Source organism: Plectropomus leopardus, chromosome 4, assembly GCF_026936395.1.
Source record: "Plectropomus leopardus strain MGB_pleo_1.0 chromosome 4, ASM2693639v1, whole genome shotgun sequence".
Lineage (NCBI taxonomy): Eukaryota > Metazoa > Chordata > Actinopteri > Perciformes > Serranidae > Plectropomus > Plectropomus leopardus.
In genome coordinates, this window is record NC_142179.1 from 39047815 (window position 1) to 39073312 (window position 25498).

Sequence of the window (25498 nt, forward strand, 5' to 3'; positions counted from 1 at the left end):
GATTTACCCTGGAACCCTTGGAGTGGCCCTGACTGTGAGGTTGGGAGCCACTGTTCTTGAAAACATGGACATGTAATATTAATGACTGAGGAATTTAATTTTTTTTCTGCTATTGTTGCTGTCACTCCTCGAAATTCTAATGGACTGTCATTGTGAAAGAGACAAATCCCAACTCAGACTAGGATTATACTGAAATGAAATCTGCTACAATTAATGTCTGTAAGTGACCTAACATTTAATGCAGAAATCGATGGGTCATTCAGTTTGATTTATTTCTGGTCAGTAGGGTTTAATGAAATAATAATGCTGTTTTAATTCTCCATTTAAAGGATCACGAACATGCCACATTTGATGACATCCTTGGTAAGTGTGACATGTGTGGGTTTTTTAAACATTAGCTCTCAAATGAACAGTACTCTCCCAGTGTAAATGTGGACACGATGAGGGTGAAATAAGAGCAGAGATGACTCATTTTCGTTTTTGTACTTGTTGGTGTGTGTGTGTGTGTGTGTGTGTGTGTGTGTGTGTCTGTGTGTGTGTGTGTGTGTGTGTGTGTGTTTTGAGGGAGAGCCAATTTATGAGTCTCATCATTACAGCTAAGTGGGAAAAGTGACACCTCTCTCTCTCTGATTGTCCTGCTCGCAGAGGAGATAGAGAAGAAGCTGACTGCCTACAGAAAAGGCTGTAAAATCTGGAACATGCTCATTTTCTGCCAGGTGAGTGGCAGGAGGAGGGACAGGGGAAAATTATGACATTAATGGTGTTGGGTTGCTATATGCCAGAATAGAACTCGCTAACTAGTAGTTATGGACTGAAGGATAAATTGATAAACTGCTATAAACATAAGTAATATGTTTATTTTCAATGGTTTTTGCCTCACAAAAATTTCAATTTTAAGTTTGATAATACTTTTGCAAATATTTGCTAAGACCCACAAACACTCACTAACATCTGGCTTTTTTTTTTGGTGATGCGTCATGTCAAGTTCATTTTTGTAAAATAGCACCAAATCATAACAAAAGTTATCTCTAGACACTTTTCATATAGAGCAGGTCTTGACCACACTCATTTTGTGTGTTCTCCTGACGCAGTGTAAGATGTGAATGAGTCATAAATATTCTGCCTTGACCCCTTATATAAGGTGATAAAATAATAATAATATTGATCAAATTGACTTGACTTGCCTTGACTTGACTTGACCAGAGAGCCTCTGGAAAGGTTGTACAGTTACGCAGTACCTTAAATGTCATAATGATTAAACATTGAATGATATGGAATGTGTGAGTATTAAATAAGTTTTGTTTTTGTTCATGACATCACTGTCATTATGACAGTGGTGTTGTCATTGCCCTCTTACCTACTTAAGCCCCCTGACAAGGTGTGAAGCCATTCTGCAAGTAGTTTCTGTGTCTGTGTACTGTGTGTATTTACAGCAGCTGCTAGCTGCTTGATCCAAGATTACTCATTTACAGGAGCTAATCTGGCAGCAGTTGTTGAGCTTGCTCGCTCGAGAGTCAGGAGGCAAGTAATTGGCCAATGTGATAGGTTAGAAGGTGGTGACGACAACACTGTGATTAGAAGTGACATTATGAAATTAAGGGTAATATTATGAAATAAAAGTTGACATAAAATGAAAGTGTCCTGAAAGACAATAGAAATAAAGGGATGAAAGCAAAGGGTATCCACCCGTAGCCTTAATTCTACAAATAAATTACATAAAATTCAACAATGATCATGATATTGAGGGTTGGAAACAAGGTGCTGAAAGGTAGTACTAGTTGATAATTGCTGCAGTTAACATTTGAAAAATTAACTGATCAAAGAACAACAAACAAATGAAATCCATTTTTGATAACTGCTAATGTTTCAGTTAACTTAGCAACATTAATAATAACAAATTAAAAAACATAGTGAGCATCCTGTATTACAAACAAATAAAAGAATGAAACAAACCTGGCATGGTGCCAGTGTGGCACATGTTAACCAAACAAGGTCCAACAGGCAATTCTAAACAGCCTCATTTCCAAGGGCAGTAGAAAGGTGATAAGAAATAACTCAGATGACATGACTCGCTGCATTCAGACGCTTCCTCCTTAATCATGGCTACACATTTGGGACAGGAGCACATAGTGAAACAGCCGAGATCAGAGGAGACAGAGGGAATGCTTCAAATACAAATACTTTAAACGTCATAGAAACATTTATGTTCCAAGTATCAAGCTTAATACTGATGCTCACTGTTTGTTGAGCACTGCTGTTTCAGCCCACAGAGCATGAATTGTAATTACTTCCCTTAGTTTCAACGGGGTTGTTGTACCATTCCATTCATCCTCCAGCCCTAAATGATAGCAATTTCATCAAAAGCTCGGCTTTTGGTACTCGGCCCCTAATTAAAGCTTCAAGCAGTGAACAGGCCCTTGCACCTTCGGAAACGATGATTTATGCGTCTATGCAATGACCTGACAGTAGGACACTGCATGCACAACTTAGACACTTCCTGTGCTGGAAATGGCATATTGCAAAATGTGTACCACTTCCTGTGATCTTTATCACATTTAGAAGACTTCCTGTTGTCAGTAGGTGGCCCCATGACCACAACTCAATATAGGCATGTAGTTGTCTTCAGGCTTGGACATTTATCCAGCATGGGGAATTTTCTGTCATTTGAGAACATCAAAATTCATAGCATTGCCACAGCAACGCCATTCCAAAGAAATGCTTTGCAGTTTGGCATTGGCAAATTATAGATGGATATGTTAAATCCTCAAGGAGGAGTATTGAAAAGGCATATATCTAAAAGAAAATGCACAAAATGATGTGTTCTCATAAAACTTATCATCCAAGCTATTGATTATTCCTTTGCAAAACACGTATGCACCCAACCGCTTTATATTCTCATGGGGTCACAGGGCTTTACAATAATTACGACTTTGAACAGGGCTGCAAAGTCACGGATGTTCTTGTGTTTCACTAACATTCATTCATTCATCGTCCGTAACCACTTGTCCTCACAAGGGTCGCAGGGGGGTTGGAGCCAATCCTAGCTGTCATCGGGTGAGAGGCGGGGTACACCCTGGACAGGTTGCCAGACTATCGCAGGGCCGACATATAGATAGACAACCTTTTACACTTACACTCTGCTCTCTGGTATTCATATTTAAGTCGTAACTGCTGATCAGTGACTCTAGGATCCTCATTCATTTGTTATTTACGACATCTATTGCACGTCTGTTCGTCCTGGAAGAGGGATCCCTCATCATCCTCTGCTGCTCTTCCTGAGGTTTCTTCCTTTTTTTTCCCCCGTTACAGGGGTTCTTTTTTGGGAGTTTTTCCTTGGGTGATGTGAGGGTCTAAGGGCAGAGGGATGTCGTACACTGTAAAGCCCTCTGAGGCAAACCATGATGTGATAATGGGCTCCATAAATAAAATTGACTTGACTTGACTTGACTCACAGTCACACTACAGGCAATTTAAGAGTCATCAATTAACCTGACTCTGCATGTCTTTGGAATGTGGGAGGAAGCTGGAGAACCCGGAGAGAACCCATGCAGGCACCAGGGAGAACATGCAAACTCCGCACAGAAGAACCGCCACCCAAACGACCCAAACCTCGTTCAAGCGTCGTTGTTGTGGAACTGAAGTTATTATTATTATTAGTAGTAGTAGTAGTATTAGTATTAGTATTATTAGGGCCTGAGCACCGAACGGTGCAGGACCCTCTTGAAACTGAGGGAATTCTTCTTATTATTATTATTAATAAAAAAAAAAGTCTCTTGGGGTCATACCTTAAAACCAACAGGAAGTCAGCCATTTTGATTTGAAGTTGTAATTTTGGTGTATTTTTGGCCATTTTCAGGGGTTGTAATCTTGAGAACCTGTCCTAGATCTTTCATCAGATTCAAATGTTATGGCTACCTTCATAAGACCTTTGACAGCAAAAGTTATTCAAATCATGAGTTTTCATCACACTGTGTGATCTGTATGAGGCTTCTAATTTGCATGTTCTGCCATGAACCAGGAAGTAAACAGGAAGTGGTATGTAACGCTGCTGTAAATGGTTCAATCACTTATCCTGCCCTGAACACATCTATATGACAATTTTAAGCGATAATGAGAGCGCCACCTATTGGCACACGAAAGGCAAAGTTTTACACTAAGACGTCCAGCTCTTAGCAGGTTGACTCGATTGATCTCAAAATGGTCTCAAAAAATCCCCAAGATGATGATGATGCTTGAAAATGAATATTGTGAGTTTTCGTTGAACAACGTTATCGTAGTCGGGTGGACAATTTTGATTTTTTTACATGACATCAAAAACTGTTGTAACTTTGCCCCAGATGGTCAGATCTTTACAAAATTTCACAGATTTTACAAGAGTTCATGCCTGATGACATCTGCAGTGCAATTTTGAATCATAGTCATACCGCCACCTATTGGTAGCAGGAAGTTACTTTTTTACTCTCTGATTTTTCTCCTGTAACAGGTTAACTCAATTAACCTCATATTCAATTAGAATACTGTAAAGACCTTCATGATAGACAGAAATTAAACTTCTGAGTTTTTATCAAACGCTGTTGCCAAAGTCATGCATTATTCGCCATAAAACTGGAAGCACTTTTTGAGAGGCAAGGCATGCACCAAAACTCACCAAACTTAGCACACACATCAGAAGTCCAAAAATGTGATATTTGATATGATTTTTTTTGCACTGATGTGCCAAAATGGTTCTGTAGCGCCCCCTACAGATTTCAACAAAGCAGCCCCTGCAGTACATTTCACCTAGAGCTACAAAACTTGGGCGGCATGTGTAACAGCCCAAGACCTACAAAAAAGCCTCTTGGACCCATACCCTAAACCCAACAGGAAGTCAGCCATTTTGAATTGAATGTACAATTTTGGCGTATTTTTGGCCATTGTCAGGGCTTGCAGTTTTTCGAATCTTTTCCTACAGATTTCATCCGATTGACTTCAATCGACTTCAATTGACTTGGTCCAATCTGCACCAAATTTCACGTTTGATGACAGTCTTGCCCCGAACACATCTACATGACAACTGTTACCATTTTTTATAGTGCCCCCTACTGGCAACAATGAAGTTGAAACTAGAAGACTAAAAGAAATGTCATGAAAATTACATACTTTCTTCTTTGATAGACTGCTCCTACAGATCATATACGACTGACTTCAAATCTGGTGACAAAACCTTTAAGACCTTAATGATGCCTCCCTCTGAAGTATAGGTTTTCCATGAACGCTGTTATCATGGAGACCCAGTGGTGGCCGCCAAAAAGAAGTTGTTGTAACTTCACTTTACATCGACTGATTGGCCCCAGATTTCACAGTTGCAGTCAGGCTGCAGCCCTTCACATCAACCAGTCATTGAACTTTACTCACTGAGCCACCTACTGGCAACAGGAAGTATGCCTCGTACCACAACTATCTTTTGATTTTCATGAAATCTACATGTTTTGGTCTCCAATGATGTAGACCAAGATGGCGTAGATTTTGTGTGTCCAAAGGAAGTAATTCACCATGTGAAATATCTCACTCAAGGGTCCAAACTCTCTGTATACTTTTTCAGACTTTCACTGAAATGGATGATTGCATCACTCCTGCCATTAGCCTCGATTTGCGTTGGGGTGCGAGGGCCCATTCATCGCTGCTTGCAGCTTAAATTATTTTGTATTACTACTGATTTTGAAAGTGAAGTTTTACATTAGCTTCTGTTTTGTTTTGGGTTTTTTTCAAAATACATTACGATTTTTGGTTGCATTCGACTTCTTAACAATGCTTTAGTTTCCTTCTTCTTTTTAGTGTCATTCATCTCATATCAGATCAAACGTGTTCTGGGATTACACACAACCACAGTTGCATTCCATGTCTTTGTTTTCTAAATTCTAAATTGTATAGCCTATGAAGGAATGAGGTGACTTTTTTACTGAAAAGAATCTAAAGTAACACAAACACCTTTCACAGGGAGGTCCAGGACATCTGTACCTGCTGAAGAATAAAGTCGCAACCTTTGCAAAAGTGGAGAAGGAAGAAGACATGATCCAGTAAGACTTCATTTTGTCAGTGTAATCAGAAATCTGTAGGTGTCTGTTTTATAATTCTCTCATCAAGATACGGAGCAGAGAACAGGCATTATTCACTGAAATAAAGTGGTTTCAGCATATCATTCAATCCCACTGTCAACAAATTGATATTTGCAATGAGGATGGTATGATATCTTCATCATTAGTCAATAAGTAGCGTGGTTCGGACATTCAAAGACTAACAGCATTAACAATACTGTCAGCCACACTACATTAGAAATTTCAACATTTTATAAAAAAGAATAGGATGGATGTTTTAGAAATTCAACTTTCTTTTACATTTTCAACATTTTACATTTAAATGATTGCAGGTGCTATAAAAGCATGTGATGGAAATGTCTGCTAACGCTAAAGTAACTCCAGATTGTGTTGAGAATTGTAACTATAATGTGTTTACTCTCATTTAAACCATCATTCAGTTTTGACCCTCTTACTAACTCATCATTTCCTCTGCTGCACTCACCCATTCGTTGTTGAGTTTCCTAACCTCTGTCCTCTCCTGTGTGCCCAGGTTCTGGCGACGACTCAGCTGGCTGATGACCAAGCTGAACCCGAAGCCCAACCTCATACACATCATGGGCTGCTATGTGCTGGGGAGCACTAATGGAGAAAAGGTAATCGTTTCTGTAGTCATGATAAACAAAAAAGACCTAGGCACTCCACAAGATAGTTCACTGAAATGTCCACACACTGTCTGCAACCACGTGTTCAGTCATATGCTGTCAATAGCACTTTGCAGGTAAAGACATTTAGACAACCTTGTAACTATTTACTGTGGTGTTAAAGTGGACCCAAGAGCGAGACCACTAGACAACAGGGTAAAAATAAATTTATTATTGAGTCTGCAGGTGGATGAAGCAGGCAGATTTCAGAGTCCCAGGTTGGAGGCATGGGTGGTGAGAGGCTATAGTTAAAGCAGTTGAGCTGTAGCTGAAGACGCAGGTGGTGGGAAGCTGGCTTGTGACTGAGCTGAGGTGCTGGAGCTTGGAGGAATGAGACAAAAGCAACCTGTCTGCTGATTCTGGCAGTTTGTTCACAAAAAATACACTAGAGAAGAGCAGATAGTTCAACTGTGAGATGCAGAAACAATCTAGCAGCATGGGATTATGAGTCCAGGGTATTTATGCTGTAGTTGATGAGTCTAAAGAGCAGCAGGTGTGCATGCAGAGATCAAGCACTAGGGGGCCACATCCAGCCTCTGAAAGTGCACAAAAATCCAGAAAAAAAATATGAAAAACCAGACAAAATCCATACCACTATAACTCTGTTGGCTCTGTCTCTAGATGTCCGCAGAGTCTTGCAGAGTCTAGTAAGAATATAGCCACAAGCAGAAGAAGTAGCCCAACTGCCCCGAATCAAAGCAACAAGCATCAACAAGCAGGTTTTTGTCTTAACACAGCTGAACAAAGCCTCTGCAGCTAGTTTAATTCTTGTTGAAGAAGTCAACCAGTTGCATTATTACAACAACTGCGCTCTCAAATATTGTTGTTTGCCCACTGGATTTGATTGAAACTTGGTACATCTGTTCTGAACATCTCCATATGTTATGTGTTCAAATGTTTTAGGCCAAGCCCACTTGCACCAATAAACATGGCACTTTAGATTTAAATTAAAACTTGCCCCTAGAGCATACACACCAAATTCAGCAAAACTACATTCAATGTTTTTTTGGTTTTGCATTATCATCTTAAAATGGTGTGCACCAATTTTGGTGTTCTAGTTCTATTTATATAACTGTTTTGAAAGCAGGATGCAGTCTTTTTTGTAGAGCACTTTGAGCTGCATCTGTGTGCCAAATTTCAAGTCAATCAGACCTGCAATGTGAGGGGCATAACCTTTTGAAAATCACATTTTTAGACATCAACTACAGCACCACCATGTGGCAGATTTGGCTCACATTTTTGGGAATCATTTGCACATAATTTCCAGTTATTTGGCCAAGTTTTATGTTTCTAGATCATTCCAGCTCACAGGAATTTGAGCAACAACATAAAACACAAATAATAATAATAATAATAAACTGACGCAAAAACAATGGGACCCTGCCCTTCAGGCTTGAATCCTAAAAATATCATAGTGCATTTTGCATATGCATGGTACAATGATGAAAGGGGGAGTGGATTTTGTGTGTGTGAAAGAAAAAATTATGTATGGGAATAGTAATTTTGTTATCGGGGCGGCTGTGGCTCAGAGGTTCGATCCCCAGCTCCTCTGGACAACATGTCGAAGTATCCTTGGGCAAGATACTGAACCCCAAATTGCTCCCGATGCTGCGTCATTGGAGTGTGAGTGGGTGTGAATGATTTACTGAGTAGCAGCTGGCACCTTGTACGGTAGCCTCGGCCACCAGTGTGTGAATAAGTGAATGTGACATGTAGTGTTAAAGCGCTTTGAGTGGTCAATAAGACTAGAAAAGCGCTATACATGTTTAGTCTATTTATAAATAATTAGTGTATAGATTATGGCTTTGTCACTACCTCCTGCTGCCTGGCTGCAGGTCAAGCTGAGGGGAAGAGGACAAACACATGCAGCACTTTGGAATGACAGGAAAATAGCCTCTTTGACACCCACTAAATTAAGCTACACCCACTCACCCTCGCTGCAACTGCACACTCACACATTCACACACACACTTATACCGGTCCACCCCTACAGAGAGTGATACACACTTTCTATATGCAGTCACACTTTGGCTACATACAGCATATGTACATAAACATACCCACATACTAAAATATTCATACTCTCTCATGCAGCCACATGTAGAACCACTGTGCCACTGTGTATAATGATTGCTTACTGCTGACATGGTCATTTCTCTGCACTTAAAACATAAAACATAAAAAAAGTAATGTCAAATTTCTTATGCCTGCTTCACTTAAACATCTGAATTTAAAATGAATAACAGTCCTGAGATAACAAACATAGGTGCAGGGAAAAGACTGTTTGATACTTAATATATTCTTGTGTACCTCTTGACCTCAGAAATGAAGTTTTAAATTCAGTATGAAGCTGTGAGAGCAGTCAACACTAGCAGAGAAAAACCAAGAAACAGCCTTATGACAATGCAAGGGACATACAAAATATTAGTAATAAATAGGGCTGTCAAACATTTGACTTATCACATTTTTTAGTCATGTTTTAAGTTCCATTATTTTACAACTTAAAACAATTTTGAAGTCAACTTTGAAAAGGTAAAGTAAGTAAAGTAATACTTACCAGATCATCTTGGTTAGGAATCAGACAGCAGCACAACTGCATGGGATGAGCATAAAGTGGGTCTATCTGTAAAGGGGAGACTCGTGGGTTCCCACAGAACCCATTTTCACTCAGATAGCTTGAGATCAGAGGTCAAGGCACCCCTGTGAAATGGCCATGCTATTTTTTCATTGCCACAATTTAGCCCAACTATGGAACATTATTCAGCCCTCTTATTAAGAAGCTAGCATGACATGGCTGGTAACATTTGATTCATCAGGTCTTCTAGTTTCATATGACAAAACTCAGCACGGAAGAGTCTCTTAAAGACAGGAATGTCAGCCTGTCATTAACACAATTTAAAAAAACAAAACAAAACATGTTATGTTCAGACCTTAAGTGAAGCACAATAACCACATTAATGCTGACAGCCCTAGGAATTAAGTATTACATACATTAACATTCATAATATAATGTTGCATGATATAATGTTATATATTAAACATGACATTTATTTTAGAACGGATGCAGTATTGTGTTTGTATTGACAGCAAAATGCTAAAACAAAAGTTTAACACGGCAAAGAAGAGCAGATCTGAAAACGAGGAGGCCTCATACTGAAATATGGCTACATATATTTAGCAAACAAAGTGAATGAGACACAAATTTGTATCTCTTTCATAAGCCTGGTTCCCCCTGCAGCTGAGATATATAAAGGCCACTGTTTGAGAACTGATGGGATTGAATGATGCTTGTAGCACATTTCCAGCAGCTATTGTTCGCTTTGTGCCTTGGGCACTTAGCTCAAAGGTATAAATTGACATTTGGCATCTTCTCCACACTATTTTAGCATAAGTCACATGGTGGATGAACAGGGGAAGGCTTACTCACTGCATTTCCCTCTGCTGCTGCCTGTTTGCACTCCTGTAAACTCAGCTGGAGAGCCACTATTAATAGACTGACTGAGCTACCTTCAGATTATGCGACCCAGCAACACTCCACACCTCTATCAGCCATCATATCCTGCAAATATTTTAGGGATGAAATGGTTGTTATAATAATAATAATCATACATGTTATGTATACAGCGCTTTTAAAGGAACTCAAAGACACTGTACAAAAGTAAACATAATTACATAACACACAAATTCACAGAAAATAAATCGACGACATAGAAAAAAAAGTACAATGAAAAATCACACATTAAAAGCCATGGTTACAATAAACTACAACAAAATTCTCGACAGTTGGTATCACTGTTTCAAATTGTAATAATCATTAAACGCATGTTTGATTAACCCATCTTGGAAGACTCAGGGTAAATTCTGTCCAGCAAATACCAAAGATAGCAACAGTCTCCCACATGCAGGCGCACAGGTACAGCAACCAACATGGGTTTTGTTTTGTGTCAGTGAAAACTAACAGCACTCTGGAGAATTGTCAGCCTTATTGTTTTTGGTGTGAGCATGCTGCAGGCACACGCAGTGATGCTGCTGGTCCTCTGTCCTCATCTACAGTGACACAGACACTCAAGCAGCCATTTCAAAGGCAGGCCACTTATTCAACAACATAATATGAAACTATGAAAAGATATGCGTGTGTATCTGAACATTTTCAGTACAATCTAGCAATACCACAGTAATGCTCAAAACCATAATAATGTTTGGTCACTATAATCATGGTATGAAATATTCATACCTTTTCATCTCTAAATATACAAATATAGGCTACACATTCTTGTGCACACAAAAGACTTTTTTCAAGGGCCACTCTAAAATGTGTACTTTTACCTTTATAACATTTTATTACAATTTCACATACAGCACTACAGAAATTTTTGGACACAGATATCCCAAAGACTCAGTCAGAATCTGATGTGACATATTATGCCTCCTGCAGTGTGACACTTCTCCTTCACATAGAGTTGATCAGGTTGTTGATTGTTGGTCCACTCCTTTTTATTGGCTGTGTGAAGCTGATGGATGTTGGCAGGAAGTGGAACACACTGTCGCACACACTGATCCAAAGCATCCCAAACATGCTCAGTGGGTGACATGTCTCGTGAGTGTGCAGGCTGCGTGAGAACTGGGATGTTTTCCGCTTCCAGGGATTGTGTTGAGATTATTGCAACACGGAGCCTTGTATTATCATGCTGCAATATGAGGTCATTGCAGCAGATGACTCTCACAGTATCTCTGTGCGCTCAAACTGCTGTAAAATGCAACTGTTTGTTCTCCGTAGCTTATACCAATCCATACCAAAATTTAGAAAATGTAAGTCTTTTGTATGCTTAAAGAAAGTCTGTGAACTTTAAACCTGTGAAAAATGGGAGCAGAAACTAGTGTGGGGTTTAAAAAAAAAATCAGTTTACATAAGAATTTTTTCTTTTTTTGAATGAAACAAATTCAGCTATAGGTTATGGTTGTCTGTGTCATGTTTGTTACTTTCTGGGAAGAAGTCACATCACCTTTACATAAGCTGAGTGACCTGCATTTTTTTCACTCATTTACTCACTAACTTTGTCATATTTTCAATTTCAAGATTTTGTCCTTACGGTGTTAAAGCTTTTAAAAACAAATTCCAGGTGGATCTGGTGAAATTGCAAGGAGGATTTTATCAATATATAAAACATGTCATTTTCTGTTGCCCATAGGTGGCACTGTGACTGCAACTAAATATTGACATCTAGATGTCTTTAGGCTGGAATTCTTATCAAATCTAATGCTGTGTCTTTAACTGTCAAAGGTCTTGATCCTACCCAGCATTCAAGTTTTAAAGGTTCATGCTACATTTATGTTGTTGTTGTTGTTGTTGTTGTTGTTGTTGTTGTTGTTGTTGTTGTTGTTGTTGAGAAATCTTATATTCTCAGTCAAGTAAGAAATACAAAAAGCATCAAAAACAGTTCCTCTTTGAACGGACAGCTGCAATGCATGGCATGAAATCTGCAAATGCCATCTGGCTGTTAGGCTCCATGTGTCATGGCACACCTGTTGGCACAGGACCAGACTGTATGGAGTGAGAGGAGGGACAGGGATGAGCAGGTGAAACAATTGAGGAAGAGGCAGGAAACATGTGGAGGCTGGATGTAAAACTCTTTGTTAAGAAGACAGAAGAAATATTAATGAAAAATTATTGAGTTCACAGTGGAGGTGGTTGTTTGGGATCACAGATATACAGTAGGCTGTGTCCCATTTATGGGGCAGTCATCTATCAAATCCACATGTCTTGTGTTTTTTGTTCATATTTATTTATCTACTTGTATATTTGACAAGGACAAATGTATAAAACATCGTTCATATTCAAAATACAAAATAGATGCAATGCCTACAGGTTTCTAGCCATAACTATTTTGCAACTGCTGTCCTTGGTTAAGTTTCTGGAAATTAAAACAGGAATTACTGTTTTACTGTTGTCCAGGACGGACAGATGTGCAATAGATGTCATAAATAACAAATGAGATACAATTGTGGCAAAAAGGAAAGAGAAAGAGAGAGGGGGGAGGGGGAGAGAGGCACAGCCATAGTGGAAATAGACACATCATATTACAATAACGATATGTGTGAAATTATCAAATGCACTCTATGATGATATTGTGGGTGTTGATAAGAGTCTCATGCATATATTGATACGGAGGTGTCCAAAGGCATGATCACGGTAACGGCGCAACCAGGACCAAGACCACGATCAGGGCAAGCAGGGGGTACAGTATCAGTGCAGCCACAGCACGAGCACAACCAAAGACAGGGTCACAGCACCAGCACAGATATCACCACCATCAGGCACAGCCAGGGTTGCAGCCAGGATCCGGGAAAGCTAGGAAACAAGGGAGCAGGAATGCTCTGGAGAGGCGACGGAGTTAGCGTAGTGCAGTTTAACAGACCCAAGGTGGTGAGCAGTTAAAAGGATAAGCTCTCAATGAGGATCCTAGAGTCACTGATCAGCAATTACGACTTAAATATGAATGTCAGAGAGAATGTTAATAGAAAAGAAAGAAAGAGAGAGGAAGCAGAGCCAGAGTGGCAGGTCTGAACTGACTCAAAACCACCCCCACCGGATTGGGCCAAAAGCTCTGCCACCTCCTCCTCCTCCCCATCACACGTACAGGGATTTCAACTGAGCACAAGAAACTTGTGCTCCAGGAATATACACACTAATGAAACTAGGGTCACTAATCAGCTATTATGGCTTATATATAAAGGTCGGAGAGCAGTGTTAGTCTCACTGCTCTCTGACCCCTATAGAAAGTCCCCCGGCAGGTTAAACCTATGTCAGTCTAACTATGGGCTGGTCCGGGCAACCTGAGCCAGCCCTAATTATAAACTTTATCAAAGAGGAAGGTCTTAAGTCTACCCTTAAAAGTGGAAACGGTGTCTGCCTCCCTAAACGAAACTGGAAGATGGTTCCATAAGAGAGGAGCGTGGTAGCTGAAGCCTCTGGTTTCTATCCTGCATTTGGAAACTTTGGGAACCACAAGTAAAACTGAATTTTCAGAGCGCAGTGATCTTGAGGGTTGGTAAGGAACTATGAGCTGTGACAGATAGGATGGAGCCTGATCATTTAGAGCTTTGTAAATGTTGATTTAGGAAGATTCTCAGAGCAACTCTGAGTAGGAGGAGACATAAATGTTTATCTTAATGAGGAGGTGCGGTTGATCCCATTGCAAGGTGTGATGCATTCTTTTAACAGATATGATTGGCTGTCACAGACACACCCTTTTGTGAGCCTACAAGGTGTGGACACCCAGTGGAAAACAAGTTAACTGCATCACAGTATGAGAAACTGTGGAAGTGCTGTGTTTGTTCGTGTGATCACTCTGTTGAGAGAGATCCAAACAAAAAACAATGTTTTTGCATTTTTCCACTTTCCAAATATCTTTACATTACTTTATTTCTGGTATCAGCTTATCAGAGGCAGGTGCAGTGAGTTCAAGTGTTTCCTCCATGTATGTGACCCAGCTTTGCTATAGATCCACTCTGACTGCTGTGTCTGTATGAACAGAAAGTGTTACCATAAGAGTTTTTCACTTATACTCTATTGCAGCTATTGTAATAAAAGTGGTACAGTGGTTTGACATACACTCAGCTGCAGCACAGCATGAACAGAAGCTGTGTGGCACAGACCCTCCTCCTACTCTCTGTGTACAGTCATATCTCTGTCTGTTTGTTCTCATAACAGAATACTTGATGGCATTTGGAATGAAGTATTCCCTCTCTTTCTCTATCCTTCTTTCCCTGCAGCTGATTCAGATTCTGAAGAGGCTGATGAGACACTCCTTGGTTGAATTCAAGTCCCCACTTGAGCTGTCTGCAGAGGGTGAGAGTACTACACCACACACACATACACACAAGATTTCCCGATGGCTTTACACTGATATGTTCATTTTACCTGTGCCACAAAAGAGTAGCATGCACAATAAAATGCACTTGCATAAATAAGAAATAAATACATACAGTATTTGTATTGATTTAGAACTCATCAGCCTCATGTGTTCACTGGCTGAATGTTAATAGTGGACATTAATCAATGGCAGTAAGCCACTCAGCTATGAAGAAATCATATTAAACAGTGTGAGCACATACACAGGTACATACATTAACTTTCAATGCATCCCTCAGCTGTCATTAGGTATTATTATTATTATTATTATTATTATTATTATTATTATTATTATTATTATTACTATTATTACATATTAGGTGACATGGATCAGGGATAGCCACGTGCAAATCAACCCAGCTTCAGGGAAACTGTGAAAAAACTCAAAGGACAATATTTCAAATTTGGATTTAGACTCATGTTTGATGCTTTTTTATTATGAATGTAAGACCCCAAATTACATATTAAGAACGTTCTTAGTGATTTGGGTTCCCAGAGGCCCCACTTTTGAATTTCTACAACTTCTGCGTACTTTCACAGACAATCGACAATCAGTCAACAATAAAATGTTGCACTGTTCATCTTGATCTAATAATGTCTAATGTCTCAATCAAATTATGAGAAGGCAGGGGAATCACCTACATCAGTAAGATACATCCTCTAGAAACAAGGAATTTCTGTACAACTTTAATGGCAATCCATCAAAAATTTGAAATGTTTCAGTTTGGACCAGCATTGCCATCCATACAGTCATGCTGCTAGCATGATGAAAAAAACAACAACAAATAAACAGCAACGACCAAAACAATCATAGATTTTAAAAACACACTGAAAGGATTAAGTTTTCCTGGAGAGTTGCAATTTCTAAAGAAAAGTCCTCATTAGGTTTAAAAAACATCTTGCTGTCACTTATTGTGCCAGTGCTTCTTGCAGAACACATCATGCTGGACCAGCGGATGATCTCCTGAAATCAGCAAGCATGTCATTATGTTGAAAATACCAGTGCAATGACTGATGTAGCCATGACAGAAAATCATCAACAGCTCAGTGACCCAGATCCTGCTGCTGCCACAATTACTGTACCGTCTGCAAAACTGATGACATGTGAATTTCCCTCAGTAATCTGATGGTCATTCAGCACGTTTACATTGATCCCATTTGATTGAAAACAAATCTAAATCTGACAGCACCAAAAGCAGACTTGGTGTTCCCTGTGATTCTTACCTACCTGAGGCATGTTTCATGTGTTGAACTGAATGAAAATCAGCTGCTGTTTGGAAAGCAGAGAAATACACTGAAACCTCTGAACACAGTTGTCTTCTAGGAAAAATAATCAGCAAAACAAATGATTTGAGATAATGACCCACAACATGCAAACGCACTGATATGATCAGTAACAAACAACTGGTGCTCAGAGGTGAGTCCAGAATCTTGAAATAAACCAAGTGGTGCTGGGTGAGCTCAGGTTTTCCCGGTAGTACACAGTGGTGTAATCTGGATTTTGTTTTCTTTGTCTTGTCTTCTGGCTGCAGGCAAAGAGATGATCGAGATGTACTTTGACTTCCGCCTGTTCCGCCTTTGGAAAAGCCGCCAGCACTCGAAGCTGCTGGATTACAAGGATCTCTTGTGACTTGACTCTGTCAACATTTTCTGTTGGCTTATCAACTGCTTATCTCATGTCTGAGCCTTTTGTAATGTGACAAGGCATTTGGTTGAGGGGCCCCTAGAGGCTAAACGGGCTCTGTGGCAGAGCTGGAGAAGCAGCGCAGTTGGGTCTTTTCCCCCCTTAAGCAACACAGAGGCAACCAGCCATGTACTTTTTCTCCTTTTTCAATTTCACTCTCTTGAAGAAAAGAAAAAGAGAAGGACAAGAAAAAGAAGGAGAAGCGAGGGACTCATGATCCCAGCCTAAACGTTTCAGAAGACGTTAACTAGAGTTAGATTCAGAAATGTTGGATAAGAAAGTGACAGCTGGGAACAGAAAGAGAAATAACTTCTTCTTTCTATGATTTTTAGCCAGTATGTCTGCTCTTTTGGGGATAGAGGATGATAAGGATGGAAGTATTTTCTTTGTCAGTTGCGAAAATTATGAAATTAATAATTAAGGGGATCAGAGTTTATATTTAAATTAACACATGCTTCCTGGAGCCTTAGAGAATATATCTGCAGCATCTCTCCCCATGCTATTATGTGAAAATCTAGACTTTTAATTAGTCGTATTAAAACTTAGAGTGGTCTTTTTAACACTGAATTACAGCTTCATGTGTCAGTATTCCATAGAGACTGTTGTAATAACTCGGGTTAAATCCTTTGTTTGATACTAAGAATTTTACTCACTGTTGGCAACAAACTGTAGGTCAGAATGCAAAGCCTTCATACTCCACACAGTCATCCTCAGTGGACTGACTGTCAGGGATCTGACAACTTAATGTATGTGTGAAGAGCAGAGCTTTTCTACATTTTCATAGTCTTTCAAATCAACTGTAGCCAAACACACAGATGTTATCCGTGCATGCCTCTGCACATTACAGCATTAGATTTGACCCTGATCGGCCAACACCAGCAGTTCCTTCTTGAATTGTTGGTCTGCAGGCTCTGATCCTTCTGAGAATTTTTGTAATGCATTTGTGTCCACAGAACACGTGCAGTTAGTTTATCACTCTCTGAGGAGGTCACAGGTGGATGACAACAGACTCTTTACACCATCTTTACATGGAGAAAAAATACATACTGATAACATACATACTGTACATTCAGTTTATCTTAACACTTTATTTACCGATATTTTTTAAAGTAAAATGGATTTTCTTCATTAAGACTTAACTTGAGTCACACGAAGTAGCATCAGAGTGGAAGAGATGATACTTTCCTTTGAGTTATATTAGTTCACATTGGGGAACTAACACAGGAAAAAGAACAACTGAAATCTGTGCACCAGAAGCTGCGATATCCTGACTTTTCATCTCTTGGTTGAACCGCAAAAGCACTGGATCATTATCTACAATATCCATGCCTCTCAAACCCTGAACCACAAATTTTTGTTTTATAAAAAAAAAAAAAAAAAAAAACTTAAAAAAAATGAAGCTGAGAAACCCTGATGGCACCATCAGTGTATCGGTACACCATCAGTAGTAATCAGTATTTTCTCCAGATTTTAAGAGAACTGAGCTTTAAGTGTATAAACAAAAATGGCAGAGTACCCCTTTAAAACTTAGCCATGAAGGTGTCATTAAAAGCTTCACACACCGTCCTCCATTCTGTCACACTCAACAGCAACCACCGCGGCCAGTATTAGCCTGATGCTGCATTATTGGCCTAACTGGAATTTATTTAAAAGTTACTGTATTTTTCAAAGCAAGGGCTCATTGCATTGTACTGTATGGCTGAAAAGTGTTCATACTAACAGCTGCATTAAGTTACTTTAAACTAACAGAAAACATTTAACGGGGATTATGCTGTTTTAAAACGCATATCATATTTGGAATGGGATATATTCCCCTGCTGCATTTTTATGCAGCTTCCTCATTTAATAAAACTCATGTGTGTATGTTCCTAAACTAGAAATTAGAAACCAACAAAGTGAACACTTTGTGCTCCTTGTTTAATTTGGATTTAAAGTTGAGGAATAATTCAGGGGAGGAATGTTGTGTATAATAATACAATATGTGTCACATATGCTTTCTAACCTGATTTCCAGCTTTCCTGCACACTGTATGTGTGTGTGTCATGGCTGACTGAGCCTTTTCACTGCTTATGTGCTTACATCCTTGTGTTGTTGTTGCTTCCTGGCCCACGCAAGCCAGCTGAAACAAGTCTTCACTTCACTGTGAGTAACTGTTAGCCTTCAGGCTCAGGATGGGGGATTCAGATGCATCCATGAGGACAGAGGGGATCTAAGAGAGCTTTGGTTCAAAATGAAGCATTAAGGCATTTTAAATGTATCCTTATTGCCAGCGAGGATGTAAAACATGCTATTGAATATTACTGAAGTCAATAAGTATCTTAGGAACACAGTGTTATGTCTAACTGCTTTAACAGAGGGAACAGTGCTGAATGTGTGTCAAATGAAAGATTTAACTGATTTAACTTATCCAAAATGGCTAAATAGGTTTCTGGATAGTAGCAGAATGAAGGACAAGGCAACACTGTTACTGTCCATTGCATTATCTGCATCCTATTGTGGGGCGACTGTGGCTCGGCGGTAGAGCGGGTCGTCATCGGATGGTCAGCGGTTCAATCCCTGGCTCCTCCAGGCAACATATCGAAGTATCTGTGGGCAAGATACTGAACTCCAAATTGTTCCCAATGCTGTGTCATCGTACTGTGAGCGTGTGTGAATGATTATTGAGTAGCAGGTGGCACCTTGCACAGAAGCCTCGGCCACCAATGTGTGAATGTGTGTGTAAATGGGTGAATGTGATATGGCGTGTAAAAGTGCTTTGAGTGGTCAAAAAGACTAGAAAAGCGCTTTACAGGGACAGTCCATTTACCATTTATTATAAGAGTGGATTTTGTATAATTACTGTGAACAACTAAGACCATAGTGTAGAGTACAATATATAGTATATATGGTATATAGCAGTAGTAGTATACATATTCCAGACGAGGTTTGCTCAGACTAAATGTATTAACAATATATTAACAGATCCCAGTAACAACACAGGTTTTATGATGTCCTACAACTGGTTTTTGCTATGAAGTGAACCAACATTATTTCTAATTTCACGTAGTATAAGGATAATCTCAATTCAAGCCCATTATCACAAATCGCAATTTGTGGGCTTTACAGCATACAACATCCCTCTGCCCTTAGACCCTCACAGCGAATAAGGAACCCCCCCAAAAAACACATGAACAGGTAAAAAAAAGATTGAAACCTCAGGAAGAGCAACTGAAGAGGGATCCCTCTTTCAGGGACAGACGTGCAATAGATGTTATGTGTACAGAAATAGATGTGTGTACAGAACAAAAAACATTACGGTAACATATGATAAAGTGATACATAGGCAAAAAGGATGCTTGCACTTCAACTGAAACAAATGGAGTATAACTCCTCAATATCCACTATATATGATCACACTGGATCTCTTAACAACAAATAAAACAAATAATAACAAATAAATCTGGCATTTCAAAAATTCCACTCAAATTTGTATAAATCAGAATGTAGTTATAATCCAAATTTGACAGATGACTTTCCCAATAATGCACCCCTCCCACAGCTGAAAGACGATGAAGAGGCCTATTTGGAAGCAGATGTACAGAAACTCCATCAACACTTGTAGTATGTAGAACAACGTTATTAAATTTATCAGAGTTCATATAATAAAGTTGTTCTACATACTTTAAGTATTGCTGGAGTTTCGACGCCTGTGTCACATAAGCGTATCATTTTTTGCAAGAAGTGTCCCCATTCTGATCTGTTGTCAGTGCTACTTGCTATAAATGCAAACTCTAAACTTTTTCCATGTTCAAGTGTTGTCTTGATTAATTCAGGGTATTCCCACTGCACTTTGCTGCTGTTTTTCTGAATAGCAGAAACACTTTTTTCATTGACTTGTTGTTTGCAGAGACAACCACTTACTGTTTTATTTTTTGTTTGTTTGTTTTTAATCATAGTTGAGTTTCCACTACTTTAAGTCAACACTTCAGTAATGTTTCACAGTAAAAGCCTCCCAGCAGCTCAGAGAGCATTATGCCCTGTAGGCTTTAAATTGTAACATCTGCAGGAAGTGCTGAGGTTAACTGATGGTAACTTACAGAAAAATAGATGCAAAAACACATTGTTTTTTCACTGATGGATGTAGTGCTATGAAAATAAAGATTATGTGAAATGTATCATGTGAACTAATTCAGGTAACAACATCCCTCCTCAGTGTCTTACCCAGCCTTTTCATCATTGCTGACTACACAGTCAGCTATTATTGGAGACTCTGTGTTATTTTGTATTAATTTTGTACAGTTACATATGACCAGTAGAGGGTGCCACTCTATAATGATCTTGCTGCTTGTTCACAGTATTTATACCAGCTTCAGAATAAATATAATGTCCCTTCGTGTCATAATCATGGGGCATGTTACTTTTTCTTTTTGCTTTGTGCACTGGAGCCCAGAGGCTTACATTTCTCATATGTTCGATGTCATGGCCCCTGCTGTCTTATTTTCTAAATAAGCTCATGCTGGCCAGGACACACTGAATGCGTGAGCAGCGCGTGACTGCAACCTCGCCGAACTGGGTCTAGCACGCTTGTGGTGTCCACATTGGCAGCGTTGTTGCTGCAGCATAGTGCAGAGCAGCATGTTGCTGAAAATATTGTATTTCCACAATTAAAAGTACACATTTTATTCATCTATGAAGCTGTGCTGCCAACATAAACACGGTCCTGCAAATATTTCACAGTAAAAAGACCTGTGTCGACAACTGAAGGGATTCTGTTGACAGAAATGTTGTCAGAGAGCTTTTATCTTAACAGAAACAGGAAAGTTTGAGTAAAACAAATATATTCGTATTTCCTCATGTCTGTGAAGGATGAAGACATTGAAATTGTTGTAAAAGGTGGCATAGAGTCAATGTTATTATCAAAAGACCATTTTCAGTCTATTTTTTCTGAAAATGCGTACTTCACACAGAAAAAATCTGCGAGACTCTGTTTCTGTCGATGTGCCACAGCTTAGCCGTGCCAGAGCAGTGCTGCTCAAGCAGGTGTGTGTCTGCTCATACCTGTTAACATAGGCACCGAAATAAAGAATTAAAAAAAAAAAAACAAGTTCTGCGACACCCACACACTGCTCACCCAAGTGATGAAGCCCAGGCATAAGAATCTCACCTTCTCCCCAAGCCATTTTTCTCAAGCAATATGCTATGTATGAATATTTCTTTATGTGTATTTAAATGTGCGGAGAACACTGTTAAAAGTATTCTATTAGTAGGTAATACCTGGATGTTAATGACTGTAGATTTGCATTGCTGTGGATGATGGACAGAAAGACAATGAGAAGTATGTAGAAGCCTGACACAGCAGACTGCTCACTGCTACTCTGCTGAAGGCATGACTACATGTCGGTAGAAATCTTGTTAATAGAGGACCTCTCTGCTTTCTCCTCTGCTGTGAGTTTTAAATGTTGGATTGTTGTAACTGCATCTCAAGTCACTTTAATCCTGCTGCTGTGTTGCCTTCAGTTGCAAGTTGAATTAAAATGGACACAAGCTTTGTGTTTTTCTAGTATTTTTACGACCACAATAAAAATGAAGACCTTGATTACAATACTGGAGATCTATTATCTGCTGCAGAGATCCACATCTCACAAGCTAAATCATTAGCACTAGCAAGCTAACCTAGTACAGTACAGCACATAACATCTTTCAGTTGAAGAAGCCATCATTATCAGTGTTACTGTTTGCTTTGGGGGGATGTCCTGCAAAGGAGAAAATAATTTAGACATTTGTCACCTCAACAGATAGAGTAGCTTTAATGGGTTTATTTCCACATTGATGAAAGGTGCAAAATTAAACAAAAACTAAAAATAACTAACTCAACCAAACCCAAGATTCATGTAGACAAAACATGCAGTTTATATTGGCTTTTACACAGAGCTCGTCCTATAAGGGCGCAAGGAAGTGTAAAATTTTTTCACATAATCAAATAATGGGGCATCATTCAGTGTGTGATCATACAATGCAGCATCCTGCAATCAGAAGAATCATGACATGTAACACATCAGCCCCTAGTGTATAATATATCTATTGGCAGTGCTTTTATTTTATACATCCAGCACACTGAAAGCAAAATTTTGTTTTTGGCCGCCCGACAAACTGTACTCCAATATATACGCACCTTTTAGCTGCTTTGGTCCTCAACAGCTCTTGTAAACTCTCAACTCTTTGGCAACTTACTGATGTATTTAGCTCCACTAACTTGCTAACTATGTTTGTCTGCCCTTTATTGCTGGGCAAGCAGTATGCAATGGGTTAATCAGAGCAGTAGATTTAATGTAATATAATAGAAGTCAATAAAAGTAACTTATGTGGGTGCTGGCAACTTCTAGACAGCAGATAAACTTCAGCCAAGAGGAGACAGCTCAGATTTCATTTATTAAGAGATTCTTTATTAAGGACTCATATGTATATTAGCACAAATTAATTACAGTGCAGTTGAGGAAGTAACACAGAGTTTGACTTGTCATGTTGGCTCACTGAAGCAGCCTTTTCCATTTCCCGAGAACATAATTACACAACTCAAGAGACTGATCTCTGATGGCCTCCCCTCTCCTGTTATTCTCCCAATCAAACTGTGTGTCACCATCCAAAAAAGAAGACATCCCCCTCACTTCAAATTATTAGTAAGCATTGTTGTGCCCTCCCTGCTGCTCTTGTCAGTTTTTGTGAAAATTGCCTGGTCTCAGCTGGGAGCGCAACTGAGTCTGATGAGTGTGATAGATTTATGCCGCCTCTGGTTGCCCTGACACTTCCAGTCAGGCTAAGATTAGATTTTGGAAAGAGTGGAAAAATAATGTCTTTATGTAAGGTCTGTTCCACTTTTCCATCACCCTAACTTAGCTTTACATTTTGTAACAGATTTTTTGGACTAACTCGCAGTAGAGTGATGTTACAATAAGGCTTAAAAACAGATTGAGCATCAATGGGTCTTGATAAACATAATCTTGTTTACGAGGGGAAGTAGCAATGAACATTACTGTGTATTCTGTGATTTTAGGATATTTTAAAGGTAAGAATATATCTTGGTAGATTTCCTGAGCCTTTGTGTTCTTCCTTAGAATAGATATTACAGATGCAACTTCAATCCAAGGTTGCAATTTATTGTGTCTAAACAAAGAAGTGTTGTATTACACAATGTTGGTAATAACGTGAGAAAACTGATTGTTTTTTAACTGTTTTTTAAAATTAAACTTGAGCTCCACACAGCATGTTGTCATTGTGTTATTGATTGAGTAATGCAGTGATACACTGGAAGTGGTTAGGGTTAATCTCAATGAAGATCACGAGATAACAGGTAAAAACACTAAGACAATTTACTGTAAATATGTATGAGCTCACCCACTTTCCATTCTCCCGCCGGCAGCGAGGCACACCTGATTCCTATCTTCAGCAATCAACCTCTGCATATAAGACTGGTCTTCACCACTCTGCCAAATAATTCTGTCCTGTTTGGTAGTGCTTCTCAGAGTTTCTCTTGTTGTTTCTCTGGTCTCGCCAGTAGTGAAACTTTGTATGTTTTTGGATTCTCTCTTGTTAATCTCTCATTTCTTGTGATTTTTTGTGCCTCGCTGTGTTTTTGCCAGCTGCTTTTCTTTCTTTCCTGTCTCCAGTGTGCTTCCAAGAGATTCATCAACTCATTGCCAGCTTCATTGTGGTCAGCCCGTCTCCAGCCACTACCATTGTATTTTTGGGGGATTCTGTTACCACCCGTTTGTTTTTTCTTGTTGAACCACCAGAACATTAAAACTGTTGCTTTTTACAGTACACTGTGTCCGTCTGCTACTGTGGTCCAAAAACAAAAAACAGCTCGTGTCAGAATTATTTGGCCACAATGGACCCAGCAGAGTTGGAACACTGGAAGCAGGCGCTGGCTTCACAAGGCATTCTAGTGGGACAGCATGACGCGGTGTTTCGTCAGGTAACAGAGACTTTGCAGCAACCAACGGCCAGTGTTACGCAGCTCGGTGATCAGATGGACTACGTGGCAACGCAACTCTCCAATATCACCATACCAGCTGGTGTCTCTCCTCCACCTGCTCCTTCAGTAGCTGCACTAGCTACTCCACCTGCTGCTCCGCCTATGGTCAATACTCTTCTGCTTCGTGAGCCTTCATTCCCACTCTTACCCAGTACTCAGGTGACTGAGTTTCTCCACCAGTGTAGTTTAGTTTGCAATTAGCAAACTACCACTTATTCCACTGACCAGCCGCATATAGCCTATATCATGAGTTTATGTTCAGACAAAGCAGCTTCCTGGTCATTAGCAATCTCCCTTAATAATCCTGCCTTGTGTGTTCTAATTACCAAGATTTTGTTATGGAGATGCATAAAGTTTTTGACCATCCTGTTAAAGGGAGGGAAGCCATAGGTAAACTTTTGTCGCTAACTAAAGGGCAGGAGTCTATTTCTCAGTACGTGTTAGATTTTCATCTTTTGGCAGTAGAGAGTTACTTTTTACAGGACACTGTGTCCGTCTCTGCTACTGTGGTCCAAAAACAAAAAAACAGCTTGTGTCAGAAGCATTGAAATCCCCCTCCCTCAATATGTGACACCTCGGGATGGGAACGTGTTTGTCCATTAGGTTTAAGCACTGTATGTCATAATGACTTCATAACTTTGCTATTATCTTGATTATTGTCTTGTTTTTATCTTGGCCACAGGGGGCACTTTTCGGCAAAGGTGGAGATTCACGTGAAATCATCAAGTATGCAGATAGAAAAACACACACCTTCTTATCAAGTCATTTTGGTCCATGAATCTTATTTTCTTTCAACAGATGAAAAAGTCTGCTGAATGAATGATTTTAGCCTGTTTCTAATGAGAGTCAACGTGTCTTAAATATTTTGTTATATCGAATTCCATTTCTATTTATCCTTGTGCAGCATCCTGCCTTCTTCACTGTTGTTTTAAGATGCACAACTTGATGGCTTGAAAAGTCTCTGAGCTAGCTGATTTGAAAATCCATGCAGTACTGGCAGATTTTCTGCTATGCTAGCAGCTCACCAGTTCTTTGGCCAAGACTGAAGTTTTTCAAGTATTTTGAATAACAATAACATCTCTAACAACAAATAAAACAAATAAACAAATAATAACAAATAAATCTGGCATTTCA

At 39.4% G+C, this 25498-nt stretch overlaps 1 protein-coding gene across 1 annotated transcript in view; it reads left to right on the top strand.

The window, feature by feature from the left end:
• LOC121945001 (NMDA receptor synaptonuclear signaling and neuronal migration factor) overlaps window positions 1–23582 on the top strand; it is a 147217-nt gene extending 123635 nt beyond the window's left edge. The window contains exons 9-14 of the mRNA XM_088077245.1: window positions 330–363; window positions 646–716; window positions 5977–6056; window positions 6607–6709; window positions 14531–14606; window positions 16202–23582. Of these exons, the coding sequence (XP_087933371.1) occupies window positions 330–363; window positions 646–716; window positions 5977–6056; window positions 6607–6709; window positions 14531–14606; window positions 16202–16299 (462 nt within the window). The 3' untranslated portion in view covers window positions 16300–23582. The remainder of the gene's footprint in view (window positions 1–329; window positions 364–645; window positions 717–5976; window positions 6057–6606; window positions 6710–14530; window positions 14607–16201) is intronic.
• The last annotated feature ends 1916 nt before the right edge of the window (window positions 23583–25498 follow it).